Source organism: Calliphora vicina, chromosome 1 (assembly GCF_958450345.1).
Source record: "Calliphora vicina chromosome 1, idCalVici1.1, whole genome shotgun sequence".
NCBI classification, from domain to species: Eukaryota; Metazoa; Arthropoda; class Insecta; order Diptera; family Calliphoridae; genus Calliphora; species Calliphora vicina.
Window position 1 is genome coordinate 89,499,701 of NC_088780.1, and position 13,977 is coordinate 89,513,677.

A 13,977-nucleotide genomic window follows, 5' to 3' on the forward strand; every position below is an offset into this window, starting at 1 on the left:
ACACACGCGTTTCAATTACAATTGAACACAATAAAACAAAGTCAAAAATAAATACAAAATTTAAGAGAATTTCGGACTTACAATGTATATTTTTTCATTTCCCTAAAATTTAAATTACATTCATTTAATAAATTGGTTTTATTTGACTAAAATTCTAAATCTAAACTTTCTTCATTTTGTTATTATTTTAAGTGTTTGACATTATGTTTGCTGGGTAGCTCTCTCACCAATACATCTTCATTTTTATTTTTGAACATCACTGCTCCAGATATACAATTTTTGATTTTTTTTTTTGGCCAAAATCGAACTTTTTTCCCAAAATGGGCCACTTTTTTAGTTTTCTGTTTTTGCTCAAAAGAAAGATTACACAGAGAAAACAGATTCGTGATAGCAACCGAATTTGTTGCCAATCGAATGATTCGGTTGCACATATAGAATTTTTCGGTTCTATCAACAGAAAGTCAGTTGATATAGAAGAATTTCGGTTGAAGCAACCAAAATTTTGTTTCATCTGCTAATATTTTGTAGCCACAACTGTTAAATTCGGCCACTAAAGTAGAATCATTCGATTGGCAACAAATTCGGTTGTTATCATGAATCAGTTTTCTATGTGTAGGTTTATTCCTTTAAGATAATACATATCTTAGCAAACTAATTATATTTTATAACGGATCGGAACAAAAGAGAGGGATCTGAACATCCTAGGAATGTACTGTTATTTATATAGGATATTGTAAAAATTAAAAGGTCCGCAGATGTTGTCAGGAATCAAATCATCTACATTATTATTATATGGTTTACACAAATTAAGGATAATGCAAATTTCTAGTTGCAAGGATGTTTTTTACAAGGATTTATTACTGTATCACAATTTTAATAATTTTCTTGGACAAATACATATGTAAGTCATTGAGAAATATTTGTAATAAAGCTTTACTTAAAATACCACAGTTGTAGTATTTAAGCAAATTAAGAGGATTTATTTCACAATAAAAAATATAATAAACAATATTTGGGTCTACAAAGGTCATAGCTATAAATACATATATTGAAAACATTAAATTCCATTCATGCGAAATGAAATTTATACAATATACAACAATAATTTGGTAAAACAAAACAAAAAAACTACACTAAACAACAACAAAAAGAAATACATATTTATGCAAATTGAAAAGAAATGAGAAATGTTGCTTACATTTGTTTATGACAAACTACACAGACCCAATCGGTGGTACGTGTGGTAAATTCTCGACATGCTTTGCACACCCGCAACTTACACACACGACAGGGTGCACCACGATTTGTAATGCGTCCCAGTTCTGTATTACAGCGGGCACAATGACGATTTGATTCGTGAAGCAGTGGATGAGCGGGTAAATTGTGATTGTTTTGTTCTAGTTGATATTGTTGTTGTTGCTGCTGTTGCTGCTGCTGTTGAAGATATTGCTGTTGCTGTAGCTCCTGCTGCTGTATAGAATACTGTTGCTGATGCTGTTGTTGTTGTTGTAATACTAACGATGTACCGTCATATGTTGTGCTTGTTGTACCAATACTACTACTACTAATACCGCCACTGCCGCCGTTGCCAATTAAACCACCGCCGATTTTTAAAGCTCCTTTACGTCGCAATGACAACAGTTCGGCACGTAACAGCCTAATCTCCATAAATGTTAAATAAACAAACATCCACACAGATACGCACGCACACATATGCCAGTATAAGGGGAAAATATCAACCACAGAGAGTTAAACAAGTGATTCAGCCAGTCATTTCAACATGTAGAGATTTTATATATAAAAAAATATTTCATATTTTTTTTGTTTTGCACAATTCAAAAGAGGTTAAAAGGGCATTAAAATATTTGCAAGTGCGTGATCCCATCAATGTATATGATATGTGAAAAAAAGAGAGAGAAGAAAATGAATAAAAGAGAAAAAATGAGAAAACAGGAGTTATTAAATGTGCAAGTATTGTTAGAGGTTTGTTTAATGTTTTTTAATATGAATTCAAGCGTGGGTGGTGATATTTTAGTAGTTTTTTTGTTATATTTGTTGTAATTGTAAGTTACAAGTAGTAGTTGTTGTTTTTATTGTTGTTTTTAAAAATGGTGGATGTTAGTATGACATTTAATTAAATGTATTTAGTTGTAGTAGTTCGAGTAGTTGCAGTAGTGGACACGCACGCACATACACACACACATACAAGTATTAAAAAAAGAGAGAGAGAGAAAAAAACGGAAAGAAAAAAGTGCAAAGAAAAGTTTGTATTATTTAGTGTTACAACGTATTATTTAATATTTAATTTATTGAGCCAATTGTTGTATATGCAATAAACTGTAAGAAATTAAGCCAATAAATTAAATTTTTATTTGAGAAAGATTATTTTTCGTTTACATTTTATAAAATTTTATTTAACAGAAGAACCTTTCTAACAGTCAAACATGCACGTATGAGTAATGTCTTCAAATAGCAATGTGCCCTGGACGTATGAGAGATATTTATTAATATCATGTATTTAATAGAAATAACTCATACGTACAGTGTATATTGAAATAAAGTAAAGAACTAAAGAAAGTGTAATTTATCCAAAAATTTGTTCTAATGCTGAAGTTTAACTCTGGTACAAGATTTTTTCACAGACTTTTTTATATATTAAAAGCCTGTAGATATTTTACATTTACTATCGATAAATTTTTGATATTTAGTAGTGCTACCATTCTTTTATCTTATTTAAATAAGACTGAAAAACTCAAACTATATTTAAATACAACTTAATTTTAAGTAAAAATTAGCTAAATACATATTTAAATAATAAATCAAAAACTGGGCATAAGTGACTGAAGTTAAAGTAAAAGTTTTCGATTTTGCAATAGTAATATTTAAACAAATTAAATAAATAAATATAATAAAATGGAGTTGTAATAAGAGAAGGTTTATTTAACTAAAAAGAACCTTTAAATATAAATTATATAGCGAAGTGAAAAATTTCGATCTGGGGAACAGCCAAGATTTTTAAGAACAATAACAGTTGCTCCTTGGAGCCTTAGAAATTGCAACATCCATAGGAATCTCAATGTTCTTACAAATTATTAGATCATCCAAATTTCCTTGCAAGGAAATTACTATCACAACCTTGGAGCTATTGTGATAATTTTATTTATGAATATATGTACTTATTGTGAATTTTTAAAAAGAAAAAATTTAATAAAAAACAATAAAATTAAAATCAAATAAATACTTGTAATATTGATCGCCATTTAATTTTTAAATTAAATTATCTGTTTTATTATTTATTAATGTTGGCACATAAGACTAATTGTATGGAATATCTTTCTTTTGCCATTAATTCAGCAACCACAAATCTATATATATATAAGTTCTTAGTATGTCCGGATGTTTGTATGTACAGGTAGGTCTCCATCTACGCGGTTTGTAGGGACCAAAAAATAGCGTGTAAATCAAATTCGCGTAAAACGAGGTTCTAATTTAGAACGAAATGCTTTTGTGGGGCCAATAATTTTTTATTTCGCGTAAAACAATACATCAGTCACATAACAAAAAAGAAATTGGGACCTAAAAATCGCGTAAAAAAATTATTTCTTATCAAAAATTAAGGAAAAAATGTCAATTAAAAAAACAAAATATTCTAATACATAAAAGAGATCAAAACATAACGAAAAATTCATAAAAATTAACGAAGTATTCAAAAAAGAAATCTGTTATTCGCTTTTGTTTTTTCGTTTCTTATTGTTTGTTGACGCGTTATATAAAAATAGTGTAAAAAAAGTCGCGTATTTGAAAAAATGGTTGCTAATTTCAGTTCGCGTTATATCGAATTCGCGTGAATAAAGTACCGCGTAAATGGAGGCTTACCTGTATGTCCTATTCTCTTTCTGAAGCCATCTGATGACATAGGAAGGTGAAATTTGGCAAACTTAACCCTCTAACCGGCAAGGCTGCCTTTAGACGGGTATGTTAAATGTATGTAATTCTGCTTTATTTGGTTATTTTTCCCGTTATAACGGTAAATATGAGTAAAGAGACAAACAGTTTACTTATTGTGATAAACAGGAACGTGCACTTGTCTTTTGTTTGTTTTTATTCCAACGTATTTCTTTTTTTTTCAAACAATAATCTGGTATATTATTTTACCTCGAAGTAAAATTGGCCGGTTAGAGGGTTAAAGTACTTTCTCTGATTTTTGGCCTAAGCGGAGCGGTGTGGCACTTTACGCTTTTTTGATAATTCTCCATATAACTCACTACTTTTTATAAGGGGATTTTACTTTTTCACAACTTTCTAAAGCTATCTGATGACATAGAAAGCTGAAATTAGGCATACTTAAAGTACTTTCTCTACGAAAGATCGTAATGAAGCCAGATTTTTGATTTTGGATCTATGGACGGCATGCAGAGCTATTGATTTAAGTCATAAACCTCCATATATAATTATGTACTTGTATTTTCCAGATTTTTATGAAGACCGATGAAGGGAAATGGAGTTTGGAGAAGATATTATTGAAATTTCAAATGAAATAATGGTTCAAGACTCTTCTACAGTAAAAAAAGTTTTTTTCAAATTTTTTTAAAAAATTTTTTTTTAGTTTTTAATTTTTTTTTTGGAAAAAAAATTTATGACAACAAAAATTTTTTGATGATAAAAAAATTCGGGTTAAAAAATATTTTTGACCCATTGTAGGTCCAATTTGCTATAGCCTTATCTACATCGTTTCAATGGACTTTCAAATATCTATCATTAGATATCCATATTGTCTATATTAATGACTCAGTAATCCAGATATAGATCAAAAATAGGTCAAAAATCGAGGTTGTCCCAGTTTTTTTCTCATATCTCCGTTATTTATGGACCGATTTTGCTGATTTTAAATAGCAAACTTCTCGAATGCATGTGTGACAGAATTATTGAAGATTTAGATCCCGAAGATATCTGTGGTCTTCAGAAAATTGATTTCAACAGACAGACAGACGGACATTGCTTAATCGACTCCGCTATCTATAAGGCTCCAGTATATACATATATACTTTATAGGATCGGAAATGAAAAATGTAGAAATTGCAAACGGAATGACAAACTTATATATACCCTTCTCACGAAGGTGAAGGGTATAAAAATTTAAGAAATGGGGCTAAATATTATTAGGGTCATAGCTTCTCATATATAAGTTGCATATTTATACTAATATTTTAAATCAGTGGAGATTTCTTAACGATATCAATTATTATAATACAATTCTAAATGTTAAAGGGATAAATGTTGCCCGATTTTCGTCATAATTTACAGTATAATTTCAGAGCACTAAGAACTAATTTGTGCAAAGTTTTATAAGGATTGCCGCATAATCAACATATTTATGACTGCACAAACAGTTTTCTGGGTGACATTGTTATGGGGTCTACGTAAAATCATATTAATAGTTTAAATAAATAAAATAGTTTAAATAAATATATTTTCCTCAAATTTCTATGTTACTTTATCTTTTTGAAGACATAGTTATTCATAAATCATTCGGCTATTGTCTCTTAAATAAAGATGATTTTGATAATTTTTTAAAAACAATTTAATTAAATTTTATTTGCCGCTCATACTATCATTCACATCTTCTAACAATAAAACTGCTAACTAAAGAACAAAAAAAAAATATGATTTTTTTCTTATACTTTAAAACTACTTACAGTAACAAAAACTGTCATAAATTTAACATCAAGCAGATGAAAACTGTGAAGGAAAAGTACAACTTGTTTGTGCTGCGAATAAAAACTGATTTAAAAAGTTGAAAAAGTTTCCAATAAGAAAAATAAGATCTTTGCAACGGTAGCAAGAAAATAATAAAAAAGTGTAGCAGCCAAGAAAACGTAGAACAAGGAAGTTTGTGCATACAAAACAAGATAAATATTTGTATTTTTTGTTCATCTCCTCTAGTGGCGTTTACATTTCCTTTTTACAGATATGGTAATATATACGTACTATTAAGGGAAAAGTTGAAAAGAAATTCATGCTAGCACCAGCAGTTTCAATATAAGGAAATATGAATTTTGTAAAATATTTACTAAAAAAGAAATGATTGCTGCGAATGAGATTAAGAAAGGAGATTGAAAGAGATTTGAGCCATAACTTTAATATTAGAACTATTAGATTTTGTTTACTTTTTTTTATATTTGAAATATAATAAAGTTCTATTAACTGACCCAGAATCATTTGGCAATATTGTTTTACATATACATATTTACTATAAAATAGAAAATTGACGCCTTTAAATTCATTTGAATCAAGTGTTAATGTAAACAATGACCCTTTTTGTTTGTTTCTCAGTTTGGTAATTATATTATTTTATAATTATTATTAGCATTATGGTCACTGCTGTGGCTGTGGCTTCACTTTTACATTTACTTTGTTTTTCCAATTTTCCTGTTTTTACGGTTATTTAAAAAATAACCGAAAAAAACCAAACAGCCACAAATAGCACCATGAACAACAGCATACAAAAACACAAACGTATGCTATAACAAACTGTGGCATTATTACGAAACACTGACAGCGTAAGTAAATATTTAACCTTAAACCTCATATAAACAAACACTCACGCTCACAGGTGTATTACACAAAAGGTCTACAGGTGTATTATGTATCTATGTACTTATGCAAAATACTCATCTATAAACATAAGTGAGTGTGTGTGAGTGTGTGTAAAGCACAGTGTATTGACATTGCGAAAATATGAAAGCTTGCTATTTTAGTAACCTGATGACTACATGCACAGAGATTTTTAAAGGCTCTAAATTTATGTGAAGCCTTTTCCGTTGTATTTTAAAACTTACAAATAATTGGATAAAACTGAATATTTTTTACATAATAACTACTATTCATGCTGGTAATGGATAATTGAAATAAAGTAAAAATTTTGTAATGGCAACTGATTTTATTTAGCTTATGGCAATTTTGTTTAACAAGATAACAGTATTTTTAGAATAGGAAAATATCAATTTCGTAAATACACTGCTAAATGATCTGGTTATGTCAGAACGTCAGTCAGAGATTATATTTTTAGCATAATGATGTTAACGAAGATGTAATGTTTGGAAATTATTAAAAACTACTACCAAAATTCTGAGTGGTCAAACATTAAGAGCGCATCAAATTTTTATTGAAGATATAAAGCCAAAAAATAAAGGCAATAATGCGTTATTGGGCAGTAATACTCGTAAACAGCAACCGTATGTTCATGAGCCTTAAAGGATCCCATTGGTTTCACCAAATGAGACAATATGTTCACGTCACAGAAGTAACTACATATTTTCCTCGCTGATAGTCATCATTAGGGGGCGGATTTATATGCAAATGCATGTTTTTTCTCAAACGTTCAAATACAATGTAGACTAATTATTTATCCGAATCGCACATTTTGCTGTAAAATGGCATCGATTTGTTAGTGCATATTTTTGCATATTTTATTGATAATGCATATTTTACTTCAAATGTAAGTTTTTGTCGACAATGGGCAACATATTGTCTGGAAAAAAAGTTTTTGTCGAATTTGTTATAGAAATAACATTAAATGTTATAGACTTACTTCTTTCGACATAGGGAAACTGGCATTAAGTTCTTCATTTCTCTATCAGTAATTGACAATTACCAATTACATTTTGCTTCAAAAAAGTTTAGATTTTTTTCAAAGTAACTATCAAAAATTTATTAAATGTATCGAAAACATTCATAATTGTTTTCATAGCAATTCCGATTTATAAGAGATATCGTTATCGAAAGATACTCAACATACACAGTTAACGCTCCTACAGTCATTTCCCAGCTGTGACCCAAAATATTTAAATTGTAGTCAGCTAAGTGATCATACATTAGTGACAATTACAGTCTATAAGGGAAGCATTTACTACTTGCTTAACTGCTGGGTTATTGAGAGATCAAAATTAAGGTTGGATACTACTTTACATCACGATCACAATATTGATGATTTTAAAAGGCAAGTCGCAAAGACTAGCCTTTTATTATAATTAATATACCCATTATTTTCTCAGAAAATATATTATAATTTTAAAACTTTAGCTATTTATTTCCTGGTTTTTTTTTGGACATTAATTATTTTATGTTTCTGCAGAAAAATATAAGTGCATATTTTCGAAATTTTAAGGTCATATTCACCCCTATCGGCAATAACATGTGAAATTTTGTTCCCATGAAATATCCATTTCCCTCGAAGGGAAAATTGCTATCGGGAATATCACGATGAACTTTACATTCACAATAGTTTATTTTGTTAGTAGCAGCTGTTTATTGTTTACAAAATTCCATCTTAAAATTTCACAACAAGGGGAATTTTTTCACGCGAACAAAGTTGATGAACGAAAAAAGGAAAAGGGAAAATATTTCATGTGAAATATTGATTCGCGATAGGGGTGATTATGTTTTTTTTGAATCATATTTTAGACGCATATTTTCCAATAATAAATGCATGAAAATCCGCCCTTAGTTATCATATATTTGGGCAATAACGATCGCCAGAATTGTATTAACTAGACATCAATGAAATTACATTAGTTCAACTGTTAGTCCCAACACATTTTACATTTATTTATTTAACTCGAAAATTTATATTATTGTTTATTTATTCCTACCCAAAATATCAAATATTATTGAAATGACATGTCGAAATAATGTTATATTTAATTATAATTTGTATTAACATTATAACTACCAATGGATATTTTTAATGTAAACTTTAGTCAGTTTAAATCAATTTAAAATCATCGTAAACAGTTTTATAACTTTTCACTTTTTTGGAAATAGATTTGGTTTTTATTTTCTTTGTTACAATATAAAAGTTTTACGAATATTTTGTTAAAAGGTTAAAATAAACCATTTAGCTATCATCCTATAGTATATTGGCATTTGCTGTAACATACAGCCCTTTTTTAATTACATACGCCGTCTCTGTTACACAAAATCATGTTCATTGGCTTGTCAGTGTAAAGTAAACAGGTAAACAATGCATTATTAACACACGCATACACCTCAAATGCCACAAATCTACAAATTTACACACGCATCCTCTGAAACCACCCACACCAGCAACATGTAAACGTTGCCTTTACATGTATAAACATTACATCTGCCCTTAAAATATAGTTTTCATTTGGGTGGGCTTTATTGTATTTTTACATTAGCTACAACTATTTGATGCAAAATTTGAGGCCAATCGGAAAACTGGGGAAATCGATTGAAAGTTGTGAAATCGGGTAAACCATGGTATTTTTTTGGACTTCTTAAACAATTTAACTATTTAAATAATATATTTTTACCGTTTGCAATAAAGTTTATCATCTGGAGATAATTGTCTTTCAAACAAGATATAAAACATGAATATCGAGTGAAAAATAACCAAAGTATTTACAACTACTAATTATTCGCATTGTTTACCCATGCATGCAAAAGTGGTGTAAATAACCATATTTTACACAGAAATGCGGGTAAAATATGCATAATTTGTTTAACATATGGTCAGATAAAACGTGTATAACTTTGCTATATTTCATTCAAAGTAATGTTTTATTCACGAAGATAAGATTTATTGGAAAATTTTAAAAATTTTTTCAGGAAAACGGATTAAGTCCCATTTTTTATACAATTTCACAACTTTTAAAAATATTCGGCACATATTCTAGTTATCCGATTGGTGTAAAATTTTCAAATTAAGGCTTATCTAAAGCAAATATATTTTTAGGGCTGGTCTAATGTACATAAATACATTTATGTATGTACTTCCCAGCAGTTCTAGGAGACAGTCCAGAACTAGTGATTTTACCCATAATTTAGGGTGGGAACTATTTACTTCAATAGCTACGTGACTAGTTATTTTAACACGTGCATGTCCTATGCATGACCCCCTTTGATTACAATGATACTGTCTAGTAGTTGGTACAAAGTACTCAACGCATTGGATTTACATACTGGTTAAATAGCGTCAGTTACCTTTCTAAATACCAAACTGGTTACTTGATCAGCTACATAACTAGTTATTTCAACATGTACGGGTGATAATTGACCTCAAATAGTCAGCTAAAAAGACATATCATAGACAGTCTAATAAAGGATTGCTTTCAAAAGTGCAGTACAAAATAAACGTTTAAACTGACTTCACCATAGGCTACTAAGAGACACTAAGGTGACTATTGATTTCACAATTCACAAAACGTTTAAAGTGACTACACTCTAGATTACTTAGAGACACTTAAGTGACAATTGTCTTCACGCTTGATTACTTGGGATGTATAAAGCAACCAATTGTCTTCTCTCTGCACTAAAAAGAGCACATACGTGTCAAATGACCCAAATATATAAATTGGAGTCAGTCATTTAATAAGACATTTGTGACAATTACTGTCTTTAAGGGATACATTGACTACTTGCTCAACTGCTGGATTATGTATGTATGTATGTAACGATTTGCCATGATACGTGCAGGTTTCAATATGTACTTATAACTCAGTCACGCATATACACTGGGGTGGCCCTTATTTTGCAATTTTCATATTTTTGATGCTACCAAGGTCTGACATTGTTTGTCGTCATCTAAAAATCAAATGCTGAACATTTGAGTAAAATCGGATAACATTTAGAGGTTGCTCATTTTATTGGAATTATTGGACCAAGCCTGGTCCAAGAAACTGACTGGCACCTAGCCCACATAGGACTTTATCGGTCATAAATGTGTAATTTATACATGTATCTACACAAAATTCGCTCCAAATAAATTTTGTTACGATCGGTCCATAATTAGTCATTGCCTCCATATAAACCCGCTTCCGAAAATTACGTGCATAACGTGCATAAATCTCTTAAAAATTTTGGTATAGACACAAAATTCAACACGAATAACTTTCATACAGACATAAATCACACGACTTAATTTCATGGTGATCGGCCCATAATTGGTCATAGCTCCCAGATTCCTTTAATAAATGATAAAAACCGCAATAAAATTACCTTTAAGAAAGACTGACCCCCATTTTCTCAATCTCTGGTTATTTTTTATCGTGACGATAAACTGACAGTTCTTATACAAAAAAAATGTTAATTGGAGGTTTATCGTTACGAAAAACGATAATCAGATATTGAGAAAATGGGGGTAACATTTTTTTAATCTGCTTAGTCGTTTTAGAAATATATTTTTTTTGGGAAAAAAAATAATTTTTTATAAAAATTTCGACATTTTTGTTTTTTAAAACGGGTTATAAAATTGGAAAATACAGCTCCACTTGTAATTTTTCCTACGCGTATAGAAAAAAAAGTTTGAAACAAATCAAACCCTAAATGATTAAATTCTGCCAACAACTTTTATATACCAACGAAAAAACAAATATCCCCTAATACCATTTCAACATTTTTTCCCATATTTTTGCAAAAAGTCTTCTATATATTTTTTAATTCTTAAAAATTGTATAAATTTTTGAAAAGAAGACAGAATTTCCTACACGTTCAATGTAGGAAATATGTATGTATATCTTATATTTTCCACTAGTCAAATTTATGGATTCAAAATCAACAACAAACTGAAAATTTACAGAATCCTGGCGTTTTGTAATATATTGTTACGAAATTGTACTTGAATTCAAATATAACGATTTTAACGGCTGATTTAAAAGTAGCATAATGCTTTCAAATAGCAGTGCTATAATAGCAAACTGTAACATATCTGTGGGCATTATTAACATTGAATAAAAGCTTTCAGTTGACCATTGATATTAAGTATGGCAACGCTGTTTGCTGCGACCGTATATTCGAATTCGAATATTCAGTTAAAGAACATTGTAGAAAGTACACCACAGATGGCGTATGTATTAGAAAGCTCTAGATAGTTAAAGTGCAATTTAGAGTGCAGATGGCAGTGTTATAAATAGTGGCAGAGGTTGCAGTCGTTAGTGAGTTTATCAGAGACACTTTTCGAATAAACATCAACTGAGTGCCTTATAGTGTGCTGTGTTTTTCAAGTGAATTCGTGTACATTATAAAGTGTGTATGTATTTCTGCGAATTTATAAACGTGTATAAAAAAAACATTGAGTGACTATTTAATACTGTTGTTGTAAATTTTAAATAAATAAAGAGTTGTTACAATTTTTAAACTACTAAACGGCTTTTATTTGCAATCAAAAGTATCCGGTTTATTTAAAGGAAATAAACCAACGTTTTGAAAAGGTTAAAACGTAACAATATTTTTGTGCACTGCATTGCCGTCTATTGCGGAGAAGACTGCAAGATTTTGCTAATTACTGCGAGTTACATATGTATGTATTTTGTTAAAATATTAGGGGATATTTGTTTAATCTTTTGTGAAGTTGTGGACAGATTTTAATCATTTAGGGCTTGTTTTGTTTAGAACTTTGTTTTCTATACGTACAGCATAGCTTCATTTTCCAATTTTTCATGACGTTTTAAAAAACAAAAATTACGAAATTTTGCTAAAAAAAAATATTTTTTTTGTCAAAAAAAATTTATATTTCTATAACGACTGCATAAGGCGGTTGAAAGTTTTTTCAACTAGCTCTATTTTTTAATAATTGGAATTTTTTAAACATTTAATTTGGTTTAAAAATATTGGTACTTTGAGCAAAACTCGAAAATTCAAATTAAAACGGCAACCTCTTAACTTTATCCAATTTTGCTCAAATTGTATTGTTTTATTTTTAGATGACGTAAAACAATATTTTTGGCAGCATCGTAGATCTCAAAAGTGCAAAATAAGCGCCACTCGAATGTATACACATAAAGACACATATTAAAAATAACAATTTTTTGTGTATGAGTTTTATATGAAATAACACATTCACATGGGTGTAAATGACACCATTTTTACCTACAGATTCCTTTAATTTGTATTTTCTTGTGTTACAAATAAAATATGCCTCGTTTGCTCGTTGCTGTTTTTTTTCGCTCTCTTGTCTTTAAATAAACCAGAAACAAATAACCCGGCTTTAATACATCTACCAATTTGCACGTTTTTATTACCTTTACGACTAAACTTCATTTAGCACCCACTGTTAGTAAGTATGAGTAAAAATATTCCGGTTTATATTCGTTTGTTTTAGATTTTTTTTTATATGAATCCAAGTCTAAATAAATAGTGTGACTGACTACACTAACTACGAGTAATTTCAACTTTCTTTGTTCAGGATACAGCAACAACTGCCTGTGGTTTGACTAAATTTCTATACAATAGTTTCCATTTACCGCCTGCAATCATCGCCAGTATATTCATACATTTCTCTCACAAACTGCCCACCACTCTCTTCTGCCGCTCTCATATTTAGGCCGCCCTGACAAAACTCAACAATGTATTTTGAAGTAGCAATAGAGCAATAGTTTATGTTGTCATTTCTACTATGGATATGTGTGAGTTTTGTATGCGTGTGTTAAGTATCCAGGATTAAGTGGTAATTTGTGTGTTTTTGTATGTGAATGTGAGTGTGTGTGTGACTTATTTTGTATAGTCGTAAATCCTATTTTAATGTTATTTCGACATGAATTAATAAACATTATAAACCATTATGGGCTTTTGTTTGACGTCTACATGTAACAACTAATAATAGGAATCTTACACACACAGATACACACACACACATACAAACACTTGGAGCCACACTAACACAATTACACACATATTTGTACACAATTTTAAATAAAACATTGCATCCATCCAAAGGTGGACGTCGTTCAATTGGTAGCCATACAAGAGCTTTATGGATTGTTATGTGTTATTACACCATTTTCAAAAATTATTTAAATAATTAGAAGAAATAAACAAAAATCTGAAGTTGCTCAACCATTTTAAATTCGCTATGGTTTGTCTTTTATCGATTCTTAAAGTTCTAGGGCCTAATTCAGAAACACGAAAGGAAAACAATTTTAAAATTTTTGTATGGAAATCACTCAGTTTTCAAATAAT

General features: G+C 29.8%; 1 protein-coding gene across 2 annotated transcripts in view; it reads right to left on the bottom strand.

Moving 5' to 3' along the window:
- Positions 1-13,977, bottom strand: part of LOC135963305 (uncharacterized) — a 264,932-nt gene that overhangs the window by 75,532 nt on the left and 175,423 nt on the right. For both annotated transcript variants that reach the window (XM_065515101.1, XM_065515102.1), the window contains exon 2: positions 1,199-1,657. In XM_065515101.1, coding sequence (XP_065371173.1) covers positions 1,199-1,657 — 459 coding nt within the window. The remainder of the gene's footprint in view (positions 1-1,198; positions 1,658-13,977) is intronic.